At 37.2% G+C, this 21764-nt stretch overlaps 1 protein-coding gene across 4 annotated transcripts in view; it reads left to right on the top strand.

The window, feature by feature from the left end:
* The window catches only part of INO80D (INO80 complex subunit D), a 67254-nt gene that overhangs the window by 12216 nt on the left and 33274 nt on the right, over nucleotides 1-21764 (top strand). For 3 of the 4 annotated variants that reach the window (XM_035710928.2, XM_025442121.3, XM_025442122.3), the window contains exons 2-5: nucleotides 6077-6169; nucleotides 6275-6521; nucleotides 10940-11691; nucleotides 18373-18481. In XM_035710928.2, the coding sequence (XP_035566821.1) occupies nucleotides 6304-6521; nucleotides 10940-11691; nucleotides 18373-18481 (1079 nt within the window). In that variant the 5' untranslated portion in view covers nucleotides 6077-6169; nucleotides 6275-6303. The remainder of the gene's footprint in view (nucleotides 1-6076; nucleotides 6170-6274; nucleotides 6522-10939; nucleotides 11692-18372; nucleotides 18482-21764) is intronic. The other variant, XM_049106464.1, reaches the window with a different exon arrangement.

Below are 21764 nucleotides of genomic sequence, written 5' to 3'. Positions count from 1 at the left end.
CAGATATACACTCTAGCTGGGAATAATGGAAGTAAGCTTGAGAGATCTGAGCAATCCAAAATGGAAACCAGTAAAAATTAAGAAAGAGGGCAGCCTCTGTGGCTCAGCGGTTTAGTGCCGCCTTCAGCCCAGGGTGTGATCCTAGAAACCCGGGATCAAGTCCCACGTCAGGCTCCCTGCATGGAGCCTGCTTCTCCCTCTGCCTGTGTCTCTCACGAATAAATAAATAAAATCTTAAAAAAAAAAAAATTGGAAAGACTAGAGGGTAATAGATTTGAAACACAGTGAATTCTTTTTTTTTCTTTTTTTTGAGAGAGACAGTGGGAGAGAACAGAGGGAGGGGGAGAAGCAGACTCTCCGCTGAGCAGGGAGCCCCATGTGGGGCTAGATCCTAGGACCCCAAGACCATGACTTGAGCTGAAGGCAGATGCTTGACCGACTGGGCCACCGAGGTACCCCTGAAACACAGTGAATTTAGCATACCAATAATTGACACCCCTGACATACAGAATCATTGAAGTAGAAAGAATTTGTCAAGTCATTAATAAGAGTTCCCCACAATTAAAATTCTAGAATGGTTTCTAGTCTTTAAATGTAAAGACTATTGTTAGATCAAAATGAGGGAAAAAAATCAAGTCTCATATGAAATAAAGAGGCTGGCCTTACAGGCTTTTCCATTCTGTAAGATGTGGGAAAAAAGATGCAAAGTCACTAGTCAAGAAAAATATGACCCAAGAATTTTATGTCCAGGCAAGCTATAGTTTAATATCAGTTGACATATTTCCAAACAGAAAAACCACAGCTTAGTTCTTATAAGTCAGTCAGGCAGGTGGGATGTGGGGGTTGAGGGGGCAGGACTGGTGAAGGGAGGTGACTCTTGAATCAAGACATGAATTGAAAACTACGTTAAAAGGATTAGTGATTAATATTAAATGAACTTAAGTGTAGAACTAATATTAATACTGTGGCAATGTAGAAATATAAGGGAAAAATTCAGAGTTGGGGATTGGGTAGATGGTTACAGAAATGAAAATTTTTCTCGTTCATAGCATGAGATCAATCACAATAATACTAAGTCCAGCTGACCCTTGAACAACATGGTTTGAACTGTGCAGGTCCAAACTGGGATTTTTTTTGTATAAATACAGTATTGTAAATGTATTTTCCTTATGACTTCATTAATATTTTCTTTGGCTTTATTGTAAAAATATAGTATATACTATGTATAACATGCGAAATATGTGTTAACTGTTTACATTATCAGTAAGGCTTTTGGTCAGCAGTAGGCAAAAGTTGTATTTGGATTTTTGACTATGTAGGATATTGGTGCACCTAATTCCTGCATTGTTCAGGGGTCAACTGTATACTAATTTTCTTAGTGTGGAGTAAAGAGATGTTATCTTAAGGATATAGACTATAAATCTTTTTTTTTTTTTTTAAGATTTCATTTATTTATTCATGAGAGACTAGAGGCTGAGACACAGGCAGAGGGAGACGCAGGCTCCCTGTGAGAAGCCTCATGTGGGACTCGATTCCAGGATCCTGGGATCATGACCTGATCCAAAGGCAGACGCTCAACCACTGAGCCACCCAGGTGCCCCATAGACTATAAATCTTCCAAGAAAACAGACTGTATAGTGAAATATGTAATAAAAAATTAAAAGCTAAAAGGGTTACCAAAAAAATAAGATGAAATTATGACAAACTATCATAAGCAAATAGAAAATTGTAAATTGTCTATTCTCATTTATTAGTAGAGAAGGACAGATTGGAGCAAAAAAGTTAAATCCACTAAGAGCTGCATCTGAAAAGAGATCAGCAAGTAATATTTTAGTGAACTTATTATTTATTTATTTATTTTAGTGAAATTTTTTTAGGTGTCCTGACCATACAATCTCTTTTGCAACTACTCAGCTCTACTGTTAACAGTGTGAAAGCAGCCATAGACAACATGTAAATCAATGAATAGCTCAGCGTTCCAGTAAAACTATTTACAAAAACAGGTAGTGGGCCAAATTTGCCCTTTAAAACCAGTTTGCTGACCCATGATCTAAAACAGTGCTTCAGAAGACTTTAAATAAAAAGGTTAATAACATGATACATAGAATAACAAATAACATACCCTGGAAACAATGAATACTCTTTTTCAAGCGTACTTATTAGACCCCAAAGAAAATATCAGTCAGATCCAAAAAGCAGAGATAAATGCAGATTATGCTCTTTATTCTTTTTTTTCTAAGATTTTATTTATTTATTTATTTGTTTGTTTGTTTGTTTTTTTAAAGATTTTATTTATTTATTCATGAGAATACACAGAGAGGAGAGAGAAGCAGAGACACAGGCAGAGGGAGAAGCAGGCTCCATGCAGGGAGCCCGATGTGGGACTCGATCCGGGGTCTCCAGGATCACACCCTGGGCTGAAGGCGGCGCCAAACCGCTGAGCCACCGGGGCTGCCCCAGATTTTATTTATTTATTAATGAGAGACACACAGAGAGAGGCAGAGACACAGGCAGAGAGAGAAGCAGTCTCCATGCAGGGAGCCCGATGTGGGACTTGATCTCAGATCTCCAGGATCATGCCCTGGGCCAAAGATAGGCGCTCAACCATTGAGCCATCCAGGCGTCCCTATGCTCTTTATTCCTAACTAAAACTAAAGCAAAAGAAACTATAAAACTTTGCCATCTAAGAAAATTAAAAAGCTCTTGGGCCAAAGGAAAAATTGAGAAATCGACTCCAAATCAACTAGAAAGTACTAATAATTAAAATTCTGTGTTAGTGCCTATGGGATATGACTAAAGCAGTACTCAGGAAAATAAATATAAATAACTAAGCAAGAAAGCATGATACAGTAAAATAATTCAGCTCAGGAAGTTACCGAAAAACAAATAAGTAAAGAAATAAATGGAAAGGAAGCAGAAAGAAGGTATTGGCAAACATAAAAGCGGAAATTAATGAATTTAGAAAAAACAAACAAACACGGAGGTACTAATAAAGCCAAGAGATTTGGACTTACCTATTTATTTGAAAATGCTGGTAACAGTTTTAAACAGATAAACTATTGAGGCTAATCATGAACAAAAGGGAGAGTGCACAAATGTCACCTGTGTATGAATACACAGAATATAAGAGTGAATCACAGATATTTAGGAAATTGAGTGTGAGTGGTCATGTTGCTAAATTGTGTTCAGGTAAATTTTAAGACCTGATGTGCGTTGAAAGGCAGTATGAGGCCCAGGCAACCTTCTGAGGAACATTAGCTGCAGTGATGTTTAAGTTGTTCCAGAAATGTTTTGTTGTTGTTGTTTGTTGTTGTTGTTGTTGTTTGTTTTTTAAGATTTTATTTGAGCATGAAAGAGCACAGGCAGGGGGAGCAGCAGAGGGAGAGGGAGAAGCAGGCATTCTGCTAAGCGCGGAGCCCCATGCGGGCAATCTCAGGACTCTGGGATCATGACCTGAGCCAAAGGCAGATGCTTAACTGACTGAGCCACCCAAGTGACCCCGGGAAAGATTTCCAAATAATTTTTTGAAATACTATTTTGATACCAAGTTCTGAAAAACAAAAAAACTAAGCTTCTAGACCATTCTCAAATTTAAAAATCCTAAAAATTAGCAAGTATAACTTAGCAACACATTAAAAAAAATAATACACAGTGACCAAGTTCCCAGGATAAAGTATCAGGAGATCAGGAAATACAAAATACATCAGTATTAGGAAATACTAAAAGCCACATTTTTAACAGTACAAGGGAAAAAAATGATTTTCTCTCAAGAAGCTGAAAAAGAATTTGGTAAAATTTAACCATCAATTCTGAGGGTTGTTTTTTTTTTTTTTTTTGAAAGCAACAACTCTTAGTAAAACAGGAATTACTTGATATTTCCTTAACATAACAGGAAATATGTCTTATGATGAAAGTCTGCATTATTCCACCCATTGACAATAAGCAGTTCTTATTTAACAGGCATAACAGTGGGTGCCTTTTTAAATTTTTTTAAAAGATTTTATTTATTTATTCATGATAGACATAGAAGGAGAGAGAGAGGCAGAGACACAGGCAGAGGGAGAAGCAGGCTCCATGCCAGGAGCCCGACGCGGGACTGACTCCATCCCGGGACTCCAGAATCGTGCTCTGGGCCAAAGGCAGGCGCTAAACCACTGAGCCACCCAGGGATCCCTCAGTGGTCGCCTTATTACTAACATTATTCCAGCAGTTCTGGCAAATTCAAAAGGGGGAAATAAAAGATGTATAAAAATTGGAAAGAAAGAGGAAATCATCAGTCTAGATATATCACATCTGATTGTAGACCTAGAATATGTCTTAAAAGTGAAGGTTGTCCTTCTCTATCCCTCTACCCTGCCCCATTCTTCTTTCTGTGGCTTATAAAATATTCTCGTACAGATACATATATTTTCATTTAAATCCAGTGTATTTTTTTTTAAGATTTCATTTATTTATCCATGAGAGACACAGAGAGAGGCAGAGACATAGGCAGAGAGAAGCAGGTTCCCCGAGGGAAACCTGTTGTGGGACTCGATCCCAGGACCCTGGGATCACGCCCTGAAACATCCAAAAGAAACAGCATGGGTTTGCTTCAAAATATTTCCTGTCCTTGAACAACTAGACCTTTAGGGCAGTTAAATTAAAAATTTTAATACAACTTTTTCCCCTTGTATCCTAATAAAGTAAAAAGGGAAAGCTCTTACTTTTGAATTACATTGATATCTCATTAGGTTTACTTGGTAATGAATGTGATTCTTATTAACTAAACTAGTATTTCAGGTGTCTTTCTGCTATAGTAAGTGAAATACTCAGAGGCAATACAGATTCTCTACCTATATTAGGTAGAATGTAAATAATAAGCATTGACATTTTCTTTTCTTTCTTTTTTTTTTTTTTTGCATTGACATTTTCTAATAACTTCATTTGTTCAGTGCTGAACGTGCACTAGGCAAGGTAGTTGGGGTGTTGCATGCTTTGTATCACTTGATCCTTAGAGCAACCTGATGATAACACAGCTGCTATTATTCCAATTTTACAGACAAGAAAACTGAGGTTGCATTATTTATTCAAGGTAACACTAAGAAGCAGATTTTGGGAAACATGTCTTCTGACCTTTAAGTGTATATGTGTCTTGACATTCATGGGTGTGAGGAATTTCATATTTAATAGTTTTGTAAAGAAGAGAGTATTGAGTTTTTCTGTGGCTGATATCCAGGCTACTCTGCCAAGCCATCTGGGTGATGTGTAGATTCTGGAGAAAGTGGGTAGACCACATCAGCCCATTACAGTTCTGACTTGATACTGCAGTTGGTCCAGTTTCATTGTAGACTGGTGTTATAATATGTAAATGTTTCTGCTGGACATTGTGTGTGCAGAGAAGTAGTGGGTATTACGTGATTTCTTGCTTCCATTTTGTTACTAAAACTCCAAACATTCCCTAAGTCATGATTGTTATCCTGTTTAGTGTAATTGGGTGCAGCATGTGGATAGCAGTGCACTAAAAGGTGGCGGTATAGTCTTTAGGCTCAAGAAGTTTATAGTTCGGATGGGATAAATGTGGGGAAATATTACAGGGAAAAAAGGTCTTTTAAAAGAGGAATTTGCCCCTTCCCTTTTGGTATTTCATAGAAACGTTTGTTGCAAATTGCCAAATATTTTGCCAATACGTAAAAAAAATGTGGAACTTCTGAGGGATATTTTAGGTCTGTAGGTTCATTCTAATGGTATTGTGAAGAGATTTGTGTTCTGAAAATAGATACAACATTCGATCACCAGTAATGAAATAAAAAGACCTGCCACCTTATGACATTTGTTTGGTGGAAGAGCCCTGCTGCTTTGAGGTACTTAAAAGACTTAATCAGAATAAAAGTTACTTAGTACAATTTGGAGGGGTAATACCTGGTATTTAACGTGGTATTTCATAATGTCTCTTGTTATTTGAATTTAATGTTGGGATGATGGATTACAAGGAAGAATCCATCCCATTAGGAAGGGTGATACCCTAGTATTTCATGTCCCAGGTAAGCAAGCCTTTCTTGTTTCTTTTTGTTAACTAGGCCTTTTGATATTTTTGTAGACAATCTGCTTCATCTTGATTCTGCAGCATTCCAAACTGTGGTATCCCTGGGGTTCTCTTAACATTGCTATGGTGCAGAAGATTTAAAATCAGGTATGGCTGTGGGGCCAGAAGTCCCTCAGTGAAATTGTCAACTTACCTCTGCCTTATACTCTCTGATTTATCATTTGGGTTTCTTTTTTTGTGGTGGTCTTTTAGCTGATGTTCACAAGGAATAGAGTCACGTGATGTATGAAGGGAAACATATACACTTCTCTGAGGTTGACAATAAGCCCTTGTGCTCATATAGCCCCAAACTGTGCAAGCAGCGGCGACTCAACGGGTACGCTTTCTGTATCAGACACGTTCTGGAGGACAAGACTGCCCCCTTCAAGCAATGTGAATATGTGGCCAAGTATAACAGCCAACGCTGCACCAACCCCATCCCCAAATCAGAGGATCGTAGGTAAGAGCTAATCATGGGAATCCATCTTTGATTTCATTTGTAGGCTTGGAAATTTTCTTGGCCTTTTTTTTTTTTTTTTTTTTTTTTTTTTTTTTTAATGTGGTGAATTTAAACATTGAGTTCTGGGGTAATCTAAGTAAACCTTGAAAGGTTTCTAAAGACAATAGATGGCAGTTTGAAAAAAATGGAATAGTAAACTTGGGGAATTATTTGAAAAGTATGTTTGACTTTTTTGATTTTATTTAATAGACTTTTAAGAGATTTTTTTTCATCAATCATTGTGTTTGGTTTGCAGTCTTATAAAGTAGTTCTTGATTATGATAGAAATCTGCTTAAACAACAGGTATTATAGGAATTACTTAGGTGTTGTAATTAATGGTAATAATTTTGGAATTTTTTAATCTGTGCTTGAAAGGTAGCAAGGGGTATGTACTTATTGAAAAATAATTATTCATAAGAATGATTACTTGAATTATTGAGAAGATTTACTTTCTATTAGACTTAAGCAGTGTTTAGCATTGTTCTATAATCTTGCTTCTTTTGGTTAAAAGAGTTCCATGTAGAGTATGTTTACCATAATTAAGAAATGGGACGTGCATAGTAAGAGTAGCCTTTATCACTAGGATAGTGAATTTTTACTTGGCTGAATTAAGAAACATAGAGGTATTTTTAGAGAAAGAATCTTATGATATTTATCTTTTATATTCTCAGGAAAATTCACACTATTTCATATATAATCTCTTTGTCATTTCTTTTTCAATTCTCCAGAAACCATGTGGATCATTGTAGAGTATTAGAGAGAGATGCACAATTATTTTCCCAAAACTTAAATACTTGTTACCTTCAGGTAGAAAATGTGAACTTTTTACTTTTATCTTTAAAATATGTATACACATAACCTTCATCCTTGTTCCTATGTGTAAGCAGATGTCACCTGCATAAATTGGTTGAAAAGAAGTCATGTTTTGAGCAACTTTTACACTTTTAGGGTAAAATAAATAATTTGTGTTGATAGAGCTCCTACCTAAATGAGTGTAGCATCATGTGGTGATTTGGGAATACTCTCTTAGAATTTCTAATGAGCACTTAAAGTTTCACATTACAATACCTGAAAGTTAGAAGCAGCTGTTCAGTGAGGTAAGGAATAAAATTTTAATCTGAGGTGAGAAAGGGACCACTGGACCTGACAAACTAAACATATCTGTCCAGCTGGTTCTAGCCATCTTAACATGACCATTTCTTATCCCTGGCCTTTTTTAACTTGAAGAATTGATGAACTTGGATTCATTTTTTTACTTCAAAGTCCATTGTAAATGCATCTATAATTTTGCCCCCTCCCCCTTTTTAAGTTTATTTATTTAAGTAATCTCCACCCATTGTAGGGCTCAAACTCATGACCCCAAGATCAGTGGTCACAGGCTCCTCCAACTGTGCTAGCCAGGCACACCTATAATTATGTATTAAATTCAGTTTACCACATTGCACCCTGGATTTGTTTTTTCATTTTAGCGGAAACAAGTTCTATCTTAATAGCTGGAGCAAGAAGTAAAACAGAGTTGCTCTGAATTTCTCCAGAATATTAATTCTCTGAATCATAGGTCTTCACCTTGATATTCAAAGTAATTTCCTCTTTTTAGAACAAGATAAAAAGGGGAAGGACTTTTGTGTGGCTTTGTCAAGAGAAACTATACTTTAAGTACTAAGTTGCATATTTTTTCAAAATTGGTTCAAACCCGATGCAAATGATATTACTATTTTCATTATTTGTAAGATTGTTTGGAAATAGATTAAAGTAGACTTCAGTAAGAGGTAATATTCTGATGTTACCTCAAGAAATCCAGGTTGAATTCATATAAGCCCTAAACATGTATATAAGTATTGATAGTTACAACTACACTATATGACATGATGTCGAAAAGATTGATATTCTTTTGAAAATAAAAAGTAAATTTCATTTTCTAATATACTTGTACAGTGGGAACTATGGCTTATTACTGTAGCTTTGGTTTCTCAGAGATAAGTGGTTATATTAGGTTGGTTATTTTATATAATATTCTATATATTTTTAGCGTTTTCCTATTTGCCAGGAAGTTTTCTGTATGCTTATACTTTTCTGAAACAGCTTAAGATATAATTCACATCTGATACAATCTGCTCATTTGAAGTACACTTCAGTACTTTTTAGTATATTCACAGGCTTGCACAACAATCATTACGGTCTAATTTACAACATTTTTCATCCCCTCCAAAGAACCTGTGAGCAGTCACTCCCTTGAATTGTCATTCATTCAGTTCATATTTGCATACTTCTTTTAAACATTGATCGTAACTGAGTAAGCTATTGTTAATTCTAGCTATGAAAAAAATTTTCCCTCTTAAAAGAGGGAAGTGTTTTTACAAGTTCAGACTCTGTGTGGTGGTAGCGCTGGCAGGGCAGGTGGCTGGAGCAGGAGTTGGTGGTGAGGCTGAAGGAGGGCTGTACATGCCCACAGCCTCTGCCCTGTTACATGAGGTGGCACCAAGCGGGCTCAGTTCGTGACCTGCTCAGGCTGCCCATTTGTACTGAGTAGAAGAATTGCATTCCTAAATTTAAAAACTATCCCACCTCATTTCTCTCCACTAATCTTTTTGTTAATTTAAAAATGACTGGGCAGGGCAGCCCTGGTGGCCCAGCGGTTTAGCGCCGCCTTCGGCCCAGGGCCTGATCCTGGAGACCCGGGATCAAGTCCCATGTCGGGCTCCCTGCATGGAGCCTGCTTCTCCCTCTGCCTGTGTCTCTGACTCTCTCTCTCTGTCTCTCATGAATAAATAAATTTAAAAATCTTTAAAAATGACTTAAAAACAACAAAAATCACGCAGTTATCCCTGAAACTTTTTTCCTTCTTGGCCACAGCTTTATAAATCTATTTGGTTTAAGGTATATGTGTGACCTAGCCCAAACCATGCACACACACACGGTGTAGATTCTCTTTATAGTCCAGAAAGTTTTTCCTTAATAGTCTTGTTAAAATTGAGGCGTGCCTCTGATAGATGTATTTCTAAGACAAACCAACAAAACCATGTCTCCTAATTGTTTGGTGAGTCCATATTCTTTTTTTTTTTTTTTTTTTAATTTTTATTTATTTATTTTTTGTGAGTCCATATTCACAGTGATTTAAAAATTTGTTTGATGCAGTCCAATGATTTTGAGGATTGACATTAATTATTTACCTTATTGCCTTTTTCCCCAAACTGTACTGTGGAGATATCACAGGTGCACTACAATAAAAATAGATACCATTTCCAAATAAGTTTGGGAAACACTGCCACCTTGAAGCATAATGTACATTATCTTACAAAATGCTTTGAGAAGCTGTTCAGCAGAAACAAACAACAAAATCATTGTCTAATTCTGTTGAAGCCAGCATTTTCCAAATTTATTTAAGCATGGAATACTCTTTATTGGCACACTTGTTAATCTTCTGAACTGCATGAGGAATACCGGTCTGGAAAACACAACTTTTCTACTGGTTGAAAGCCTCCATAGGTTTTCAGTGTGGTTTATGAGAACAACACGCATTCTACTTTCTTATTAAGTAGTAGAGTCTGTCCTTTTTAGTATTTTTAGAATACCATTTACATTACAAAAGTAACCTGCCTGCTGAAGACTACTTCAGCATGAGGATTCTTCTTAGAGTCTCAGCTGTCAGTTTCCAGATGGGGGATTTGGGGCAAGTTACTTCATTTTTATCAAGTTCTAGCTTCCTCATCTGTATAAAGGGAATTATTTTAGTACCTACTGCAGGTAGAAACATGTACTTCTCTCAGGGAGTTGTGGAACTCATTTCATCTATAATCCCACTAACTAGTTTTATTATTTTACCTTCTCCTTCCATGTTCTCTTTATCTCTCTCAATCTCTGTGTGTGTGTAGATATACTGTAGACACTTGACGTTCTTAGGGATTATGTCATAAGATCTTTGTGAATCTACAAATACTTGAGTGACATTGGAATGCATATATGTATATATATGTACGTGTATATATGTATATATCCCCTTCATAAGAGTTTTAAGTGATCCTTTAGACTTGCTGAAGTTACTTTGTATGCTCTGAATACAAAATGACAGAGCAGAGCACAATGAGAAGCAATAGCTTGATGGTTATCTAGGGCCACTCAGTATTTGAGTGACTTGCTTCTATCTGGCAACCTCTGCGCAGACACAACTCACATATTGGCCTCAGGAAAGTTGCAGGCTTTGAAGATGGCTTGAGAGTAGTGGAAGTGTTTATATTAAATCTGTGCATGCCATGAGTTCCCGTGGTCATGCTATTTTTATATACTTGGTAGGATTCACATTTAATGGTATGTAGTTTTATAGTCTGCTTTTCTTACTATACATCATAAACATTTTCCTGTGTATGTGTGTTTTTCAAAGGTACTGCAACAGCCACTTGCAGGTACTTGGCTTTATCCCGAAAAAAGAGAGGAAGAAAAAGAATGATCCTATAGATGAGGTGAAGGTCAGGCACCAGATGGATACCATGGCCTTTAGCCTCGCGGTGCCCCCGCTGGCCTTGAAGATGCCCAATGGACTGGATGGAATGTCCCTCTCTCCACCTGGGGCTAGGGTCCCTCTCCACTACCTGGAAACCGAGTTGGAAGACCCATTTGCTTTCAACGAGGAAGATGATGACCTAAAGAAAGGGGCAACTGTGAGAAAGAAGTTGCAGAGCAAGTTGGCCCAGAATCGGCAGCGTCAGAGAGAGACCGAGATTTTAAAAGTTCGACAAGAGCACTTTAGTCCCCCTCCTGCGCCTTCACAGCAGCAGCCCCCGCAGCAGCACTCCCACCTGTCACCGTTATCCACTTCTCTAAAACCTCCAGCGCCACCGCCACCACAGGGGTTAGTCTGCAAGTCACCTCCACCTCCGAACACCAGCCTACCAATGCAGGGAGTGGCCCCCACCACACACACTATAGCACAAGCAAGGCAGTTGTCCCACAAGAGGCCGCTGCCCCTCCTGCCATCCAGTAGGGCTCCCGCCGCGGACCCGCCCAGGACTGACCGGGTCCTCATGAAAGCCACAGCCTTCTCTCCACACTTCTCCTGTATAAGTCGCCTGCAGAGACTGGTGAAACTGTGCACCCAGAAACATCAGTTGGACACTGATCTCTTTCCCCATTTAGGTGAGTTACCTCCTTTAACCAAGTCACATGCACATAATGTAACAACACGTGCCCTCTCACGCGAGGCTTTGTGTTCAGAGCTGCCGTGTCTGTGACAGCAGTGGAAGACACTGGGACCGAGTGGTCCAGCGAAGGAGTCTGCATTTAGGTAGGCCATCGTGAAGGAGATATGCCAGTGGAGAGGATCATCCTTGGTGGATGGGATACAGAAGTTGGAGTTGGGAAATTTGGGATCCCAGTCTCAGCTTCTAGTTAGTGGTGGTAGCAGCAGTCTCTGAGCTCAGCACCTGGGTCTATGAAGTTTTCAACATGTCTTATCATAGGACTTTGGAATAATGATAGTATTGTTAATACCGAGCTGACAGTTTAAAAAAAAATTGTAAAAAAAAGTTCCCAAAGCAATACCTGTTCATGATTTAAAAGTGAAAAAAGATAGGCAAAACTTTAATGTAGTAAAATATCTGTCTTTTCTTTATTGCTTCTGAATTTTTTTGCTCAAGAAAATCTTTCTGATCCCAAGTTTTTATAGGTATTTTGCTTTCTTATTGATACTTTATTCTGTTATTTAAACCTTTAGTTCATTTGGAATGTATTCGTGAATATGGCGTGAGCTGTGATTCTAACTTTAGAAAAAATCATTTGCATGACATGATAGCAGTAGAAAAATAGGAAAAGGATGGGAATAGAGGAAGAAGAAATATAAATGGTCGGCAGACCAATGAAAACCTCAATCCCCTTAGCAGGTGAGAAAATGCAAGTTAAAATAACAATGAATTACTGTCAGATTGGCAAAAATTATATCCAGTGTTAATGAGGCTTATACATTGCTGGTGAGTAATGTAACAATATTTACCAATTAAGAATGTGTGTGTGTGTGTGTGTGTGTGTGTGTGGGTGAGTTTGCCAGCAAACTCACTTTTGGGACTCTATTCCTATGAGTGAAAAAAATCAATATAAGGATGCATGTTCAAGGATGTTTATTGCAACATTGCTTGGAGTATTAAAAATCCACAACTAACCTTTATAACCAATAGGAGACCTTGAGTAGATTATGGTAGATACATGTCTTATAAAGTATTATGTAACTACTAAAAAGAATGAAATCTGTATCTTTTTTTTTTTTATATCTGTATCTTTTAACTAGATGTATTTATGTTATATTAGCAAGTAGAAAAAAATCAAGAGGTATCGTATTACCCCATTTTTGTTAAAAAGAAAGTAAATAAACAAGGGGCATCAATGTATCTGTTGATCAAGTCTATGGACAGATAGATTTTGCCTATTGGGTGTGAATGGTTATACACTACCCGGCTGTTAACACTGGCTATCAAGAGGAGGGCAGAACCGGACAAGGATGTGTTTTTTCGGAGATGGGAATGGTAACTCTTCTTATGTTAAGAGTTTTATATTGTTTCACCTGTTATTAAACCATGTGTGACTTCTGATAATTAAAACAACTAATAAAACTTAAAAGGTATAGAGAAAAATAATAAATTAAAGCACCCAAACCTAATTGATACCCATTTGTTAATGCCTTGGTATATATCAGATCTATAAAATTAGGTTCCTGCTATACATAACAGTTTTATAACCTGTTTTAAAATTTTTTGTAGTATACTATGAAGGTAGTAATTTTCCATACACAACATAATTTGTCACAGCTGAATTCATTCTCTAATTTAGGTTGTTTCCAGTTTATATCATTATAAAGTGTTATAGCCGCATAGCCTCATAGTAAAATAATTACTGTCACATCTTTAATTTTTCCTTCAAATAGATTCCTAGAAGCAGAATTGTTGATTCCAAGCATTTACATTTTTTAAAAAGCTTTTTGATACGTTGTCAAATTTTCCTTCAGAACTATTTTGTCACATTACCCTTCTTTCAGCGGGGTATGAGAATGACAGTTTCTCTACATCTTTACTGTATTGGATATTGGTTGTTATTGTGTCTTTGCAAATTTGATAGAAAATTTGCTTTAATTTGCATACCTTAGATTAGTGTTTCTCAAATTCTTTGACTTTAGAATCCCTTTACACTTAAAAATTATTGAGGAGGACAGGGCAGCCCCAGTGGCCCAGCAGTTTAGTGCCACCTTCAGCCCAGGGCATGATCTTGAAGACCTGGGATCGAGTCCCACATCAGGCTCCCTACATGGAGCCTGCTTCTCCCTCTGCCTATGTCTCTGCCCCTCTCTCTCTCTCTCTCTCTCTCTTTCTCTCTGTTCTCTCATGAATGAATAAATAATAAATAAAAAAAATTATTGAGGACACCATAGAGCCTTTGTATGTGAGTTACATTTCTTGATATTTACTGAATTGAAGCTAAGACTGAGAAATTTTAAAATATTAATGCATTTAAAGATAAAGGGGGCAGCCCGGGTGGCTCAGCGATTTAGCACCGCCTTCAGCCCAGGGCGTGATCCTGGAGACCCGGGATCAAGTCCCATGTCAGGCTCCCTGCATGGAGCCTGCTTCTCCCTCTGCCTGTGTTGCCCCTCTCTCTCTGTTTCTAATGAATAAATAAATAAAGTCTTTAAAAAAAAATAAAGTTCCCACATAGTAACATATTCTTTTTATGAAGTAGGATTTCCCAAAAGAAAAAAAAAGAAATAAAATGAAGAGCAGCATTATTTTACGTTGTTTGTAAATCTTAATGTGTGGTTTGCTGGAAGACAGCTAACTTGTCCTATCTGCTTCTGTATTCAATCTGTCGTGGTATGTGGTTTTGATTAGTATGTGAAAATATGGCCTTACAAGTTTGTTGGAAGTTGGAAAAGGGAAGAATACTAGCTTGTAAAAAATAATTGTGGATATTCTTATTTGGTTCTACACCACAATTTGACAAATGAGAGATTCTTAAAGATTACTTGCAGTTTGAAATCTGAAACCATATCAAGGAATTTTGCAAACACTACATCAATGGATTTTACATTGACCTGCTTTGCACCTTGAATGGATCTTTTAACCCATGCATGGTTTTGTAACATAATAAATATATTGTCCATTTGGAAAATACTGGTTTACCTAGTGAAACCTATGTTCCAAATGTGGACATACTTCATTATGCAAAATTTTAAAAATCATATCCATGGGATGCCTGGGTGGCTCAGTTGTTAAAACATCCAACTCAATCTCAGCTTAGGTCTTGATCTCAGGGTCATGGCTTCAAGCCTGGTGTTGGGCTCCATGCTAGTTGTGGAGCCTACTTAAAACAAAGTTATATTCATTAATATTACCACCAATCTCATTAGAAAAGTCTATTAGAAAGTTGTCATAGACTCACTGATGACTTCAAGTTTAAAGAAAATATCAAACTTTCAAGTGAAAATTTGAATCTCATTGTTGGCAACAAATATTGTACATTGTTTTCCTTGAAGTTATAGTTTCACTGTTCATTTTAGAAAAAATGACTGTCGGATATCCAAGTCTTAATAACCATAGTTTGTCAGTCATTGGTTCAAATAAAAATGATGTTGAATGAAAAGAAAGCCGCTAGTTCAGGTCACAGAACAGTGGTGTAAGACAACCACTGTACTTACTTGCTGTGCGGCAGAGGTGCTTTATGACTTCATATGATCACAAAGACTGCTGTAAAGATGTGTAAAGAACTAAGATTTCTTTTTTTAAGATTTTATTTATTCATGAGAGACAGAGAGAGAGAAGCGGCTCCATGCAGGGAGCCCGATATGGGACTCCATCCTAGGACTCCAGGATCACGCCCTGGGCCAAAGGCAGATGCTCAACTGTTGAGCCACCCAGGCGTCCCAAGAACTAAGATTTAATAAACAGTCTTTGATATATAGTGCTTTGTCAAGGATATTCTTAAAACTGTTTATTTAAAAAAAAAAAATTTAACCACAAGTCATGGTGTGAAACATAGAATGTCTGCTAGTATGGTTGGTGCCACTGTGCTGAGTGCCACTCAGGTTTACCTACCTGGTGCCAATTCGTGCCGAGGTGCCAGCAGGTTTACCTACCATGGGTTTTTTGTTGTTTTCTTTCTTTCTTTCCTTTTTACTATTAGTGCCAACACCAACATAGTGAAAAAAGCTAAAGATGTCTAAACACACATCTAATAGTGTTGACCTAAGGAACTCCCTTAGAGGATTTCAGGGACCCCTTGAGATCTTTGGACCATTCTTTAAGTGAGAACTGCTATTTTGAATTAGTAATGTAGCTTTGAATATTTGTTTATAATGCTTTGTGGACATTTGTATTTCTTGTTTATTTTACATTTTGAGTTTTTTCACTCATTTTTATTGAAGGGCTTCTTTTTATTGATTTGGTGAGATCTTTTTATACATATTTCATGTTTTTTTGCAAAGTCTCCTCCCATTTGTTATCTTTGAAATACCTATGATAATGATTTTGGAATTTAGGAGTTAAAATTGTTTATATTTTCTACTTTTTTAGAATTTCTTCCTTTTGAATCAGGTGTTTTATTTTGTTTTGTTTCTTGTTTGGGCTCCAAAAGTATGTAATATATTCACCCATATTTTCTTTAAGTCCTTTTATTTATATCAAATGGTTATTTACATTGTAGTCCTCTATTTGGAATTCATTAGGTTTTAGTTTTGAGACAGACATCTAACTTTATTTCTTCCCAAATGTTTGCCTCTCATTCCACAATGTACCCACATCATCTACTAAATACTGATTTATACTTTTGTGTATTTATGGATGTTGGCAATATTTTTAGCTATAGAAACAAACAGTATGTTGTTTGTTGGGAGATGGTTTTCTGTCATTTTGAACAAAATGAAAACTTGCTTTTTTTTTTTTTGAATTCCAGCATATTAGGGGGCCTAGGTTTTCAAAACAAAGGTTACTTTGGAAAAGCCAGAAATCATAATGTACCATTAGGACCAAGTATAGTCTGCATTCATGTCAGCAAAGAATGCTTTTAGAAAAATTCAGTCTTAAAAATAAATTAAAAAGAAAAAAAAATTCAGTCTTGTAATCACCTTTTAAAGTACAGTCTTGTCTGGGCTGGTTATCTCAGTTAGTTATATTAAAACTAGTGATAATGAAGCCAAGATCAAAGGTTTGCTTTATTGGACAGTTAATTTCACAAGAGAAACAATTCCAACTTAGTTCTTACGACTTAGATTTTGACTTTTTGAGAGAAGGAATAGATGACTTAGCATTGATTATTACTAATTACACAAAAACAATGAAAGATAACTCATATTTTATTTTTAAAAGGTCCTTTTAGGTGTCACTTTGTGTTTAAAAGACCTCGCCTTTCAATATCCTATCCTGAAGCTAATGCTATTGTGGTTACTTGTTTTTTTTTTTACGCTTTTTTTTTTTTATCACTATTTTAGTTGAGAAAAAGTACCTTTTTTTTTTTTTAAGTAAGTTACTTTTTAAGGTAACATTCGGATAGTCACCTTGGAACTAGATTTGAGGCTTCTTTATTCCAGTGGCAATGTATTACTTGATTTTAAGCATTTATAATTTGCATTTCGATTAACCTTTTCTTAATTTCCCTGTTTGGCACATGTAAACTCATTTAAATTTATAGAAGGAACCTGTGAGGTTCTTTCTAACATAACTGCCTAATGAAGAAGGTCTTTTGATTTTTGAGGGTCTCCAGAAGGAAGACTGAATCCTAGCTACCAAGGAATCTAATTCAAGTCTCCTAGTGGTATGAGTATATTAAAGTTATGTATGTTAGACTGTGTAACATCGGTATTTTTCAAGATACAAAACTTCTAAAAAGGCAAAACCTTTATGTTAGTAGCTAGTAATTATCCAGCCATTAAAAATAGTAGCATTTGACAAAATAAGTTAGCATTGTTCACACTCTGGTTTTCTATTTATCCCTCTAAACTTGTTTTTCAAAATGCCATGAAATGTGGCAGCTCTCGTTGAAAAGAATTAAAAGAAACCCCAAGCCACCTTAGAAATAGAATATTGTCTTACCATCACTCTTCCTGCAGAGGGCAAGAGCCAGGGCATGGCCCTGCCTGATGGATGGAGTCCTTTTCCCCGGAGGTGTTGAGAAAGGGCATGAAGTGTCAGCCTTTGACAACTTATTCTAGGGCCCTTCTTTGTGGAAGTATGGAGTGAATCCACAAGTACCTTTTGACCCTTTTTTTTTTTTTAAGATTCTATTTATTTATTAATCAGAGAGAGAGAGGTAGTCAGAGGGAGAAGCCGGCTCCCTGTAGGAAGCCTGATGGAGGACTCGATCCTAGGACCCGGGGATCAAGCCCTGAGCCAAAGGCAAACCCTCAACCGCTGAGTCACCCAGGCATCCTGCTTTTGTCTTCTTTTATACCTAAACATACATTAGCCTCCTCTGCCCACCATCTTGAATATGTTTTATTTTTTTCTGACAGGTTTAATGTATGATATTTTGATACCTAAGAAATTCTACCTTTTTGCGGGGAGAAGGGACTTGAACTCTGCTTATGTTTCTACTCTGAAGTATCTAACAGAAGTTCATCCTTGGAATATAGCTTTTTTGCTCTAATGCCAGTACTTTAAACCTGCGTATATATCAGAGGCTCATTATTAATATTTTTGTCATAATAGGGATGAACCTCCTCAGGAGGCATTTATTCACACTGTGATAGTATGTGCTATGGATTTGGATCTTTTTTCCTAAATTTTAAATGAAAATACTTTTTTTTTTTTTTCCTAACTTGCAATATCCTCTCCTATGTCCCAGGGTTGGACTGGTCGGAAGAGAGCGGAGAGGAACTGGAGGACTCAGAGCAGGCCTCGCCATACCAGGTGGCGTGGTCCATCCGAGAAACCCTCAGATATGAAAGACACACGTAAGTCTTCCTCTTTGTTTTTATTCTTAAATTACCCTTGCAGTGGCCTGATTTTTCGCTCTATATTTTAATGTTCTTTTATCGCATTGGATCTCGTTTGATTGTAATGGAAGTAAAATAAATTCCTCTTGGGAAGAATCGTACTATATTGTTTGAGGGAAGCTACTCTTCAGTTTTCTTGGTAAATTTGCTTCTGTACCTTTCCCATTTATTACTGAAGGAACCAACTATAATAGAATTTAGAATTGAAAAGGGACCTTAGAGATTAGTCTATCTCATTTTATAGAAGAGGACACCAAGGCCCAGCCAAGTGGAGGAACTGGCCTGTGGTCCCAGGGCTACTTGGAGTCCCACTGCCTGACTTCTGGATATTCTTAGACCCTATCCCTATACAGAGTAGCTGGGAACATTTTACTTCACCACTGTCTTCTACAAGATTGATCTGTTCTTTTTAGGCATTTAACGTGTGCTAAAATGTTTTTTGAGATAATTTCATTAGAGGTTCTTGGTATCTGCCTTATCAGAAGGCTGTAGAGTGACGAATGCACAGCCCCTTCCATGATAGAAAGCTTTCTGTTTCAGGGCACTGACTTAGGGATCCACTTAGTTCAGTGGGGCCATCCCAAGATAGATCCCTGTCTGTGGAGCTAAAAGATGAGTTTCAGACTCCACTAATGTTGTTGTTGTTGTTGTTGTTTTTAAGTATTGTCATTTGAATGGATCTTTGGTAAGATAGAGGGGAGACCAGTTCTCTATCTGCCCCATTTTATGTATCATTCAAGACTGCTTCCTTACCATTAGCATTTTTTTTTCAGATAAAGTACAGTTGCACTTTCACCATTATAGATACCACTAGTCATGCTTCCTCAGGGGGATGTTCATGCCAGCTTAACCTGATAGGGGATATTTTGAGTTAATTTTACAAATTGCTGTCATTGAGGTAGCATGAGTAAATGCTTAGCACAATAGCTGGTACCCGGGAGATGAATGATAAATGGTAGTACAGATTCCTGTTGGAATTCTCAGGATGACCCGAACATCCGGATGGGATATATTTGCTCCTCTATTCTTGCAGACTTTTCAGGATATTTCTTTTGTTGTTTTAGACTTGCAACCATCATATTTTTCTTCATCCCTGCGGCATTTTACTTCCTTGGTTGCTTCTGCTAACTGGCTTGCTCTTTGCCTTACCATGATACTCGTTTCCTCGTTCTTCTTTTCCTTCATATTTGTCTTCTTTTCACATAGCTATCCTTCTTGTCCAGCTGTCACTTTAGTCTCCTTCCTTCCTTCCTTCCTTCTTTCCCTCCTTCCCTCCTTCCCTCCTTCCCTCCTTCCCAGATTCAGGATATTCTTGTAGAACTCGTGTTGTGCGAGGCATGGAGCGCTTCATGTTGGTTCCCTGGAGTGAAACTTGATTGACATAGTTCCCCATCCTTTTCTTGTCTGTGTCTACCACTGTGCCCCTCTCATGGGAATCTTTGTCCTGCATTGAAACCACCCATAGAATAACCTTATTCCAGTTTCTTGTTGCAGCTACTTGTCATTTATTTTACCTTGTGCTTAGTGCAGTAGAAAATGGAAAGCTGTAGAAAATTGGCCCTACCTTGCCTGTCCATAATATCTTCAAGAAGTTTTTGGCATTTAAAATTTCTCAAAATGTTTTACCATTTAAATTCCTCTGAGTTCATTGAATTTTTGGAAGAAGAACTGGTAGTGGTCTGATTACCATTCTCTGCCACCCACCTACCCACCTGCTTACCCCCCAAACCTCCTTTTTGTGAGTTTTCTTGCTAAATCAGGATTATACTTGAAGAAATCTTAGGGAGAAAGTTTGGCTTTTTTTTTTTTTTTTTTTTTTTTTTTTTTTTTAAGTAAGCTTTATGCCCAGCAAGGGGCTTGAATTCACAATCCAGAGATCAGGAGCCAAATGTTCTACTGACTGAGCCAACCAGGTACCCCTGGCCTTGTTTTGGGAAAGATTTTTGGTTAGTTTAACTGTAGATGCATGTGCTGAAGGAGATCTTTCAGGCTCTTATATCTCAATAACAGAAAAAAGTTGGTATCTTAAATTCATTATTAACTGTAATTATTCCTAGTAACTGCTTACCTTTTCACATTCTTGATTGTGTCTTTGATAGAAAATGGTTCTTAATTTTTTTTAAAGATTTATTTTTAGAGAGAGACAGGCAGAGCGTGAGTGGAAGCAGGGACAGAGGGATCTTTAAGACTGCATGCTGAGCGTGGAGTCCAATGTAGGACTCTGTCCCATGACCCATGAAATCGTGAACTAAGTTGAGAGACCCAGAGTTGGATGCTTAAACAGCTGAGTCATCCAAGCGCCCCTAGTTCTTAATTTTAATGAGTACCATTTATTGGTCTTCTTTATGGATAATGTATTTGTGGCCCTTTAAGAAATCATTGCTTACCCCACAGTCATGAAGCTCTTCCCTAATACTATATTCTAGAAACTTTGTTTTACTAATAATCTTTGCAGAATTTATTCTTCTATAATTTGTATATAATGTGAGGTGCAGTGCTAAGGATCATTTTTTTCTGCGTGGATCTTCTGTTTAACCAACGCTATTGAAAAGCCTGTTGATCTTGCATTGTAACCCTTGGTATGTACATGTATGTTTATTTGTGCATTTTCTATATTTATTGGTCTTTTTAAAGAACCAGCTTTTGGTTTCATTGAGTTTTCTTTTAGCTTCATTTCATTGCTTTCTGTTCTTTGTTATTTCTTTCTATTATGTTCTTCTATTCTTTCCTCCTTTGTTTGAATTTGTTTCTCTTTCTCAGGTAGGTGATAGCTTAAATTAGGTAAACCTGAGGTCTTCCTTGTTTTCTGACACGTGGTGCTATACATGTCCCTCAACATTTGTTATAACCCCCGTAATATAATGCTGTTGTGTTTAAGCAGTTACTTATCTTTTAAGGGGATTGAAAAGAGAAATATTTACAATTTCTAGGGATTTTTTCTTTGAATAGTTCCCTATTTCCATCTGATGTCATTTTCTTTCTGTGTGAATGGTTTACTTGAATGTTTCTTGTAGTGCTGCTCTTCTGGTAATGAATTCTTTCAGTTTTATGTCTGGAAGAAGTCTTGATTTTGTCTTCATTTTTAAAATTTTCACTGAGGTATAATGGACTATGCCTTTTTAGAGGGGAATGGGAGGGCAGAGGGAGAGGGAGCCCAGTTTGGAGCCTGACGTGGGACTTGATCTCACAACCCTGTTTATGACCGGAGCCAAAATCAAGAGTCAGACACCTAACTAACTGA

The sequence above is a fragment of the Canis lupus genome, chromosome 37 (genome assembly GCF_003254725.2).
Source record: "Canis lupus dingo isolate Sandy chromosome 37, ASM325472v2, whole genome shotgun sequence".
Classification (NCBI taxonomy): domain Eukaryota; kingdom Metazoa; phylum Chordata; class Mammalia; order Carnivora; family Canidae; genus Canis; species Canis lupus.
This window is presented reverse-complemented; position numbering and strand designations above follow the sequence as displayed.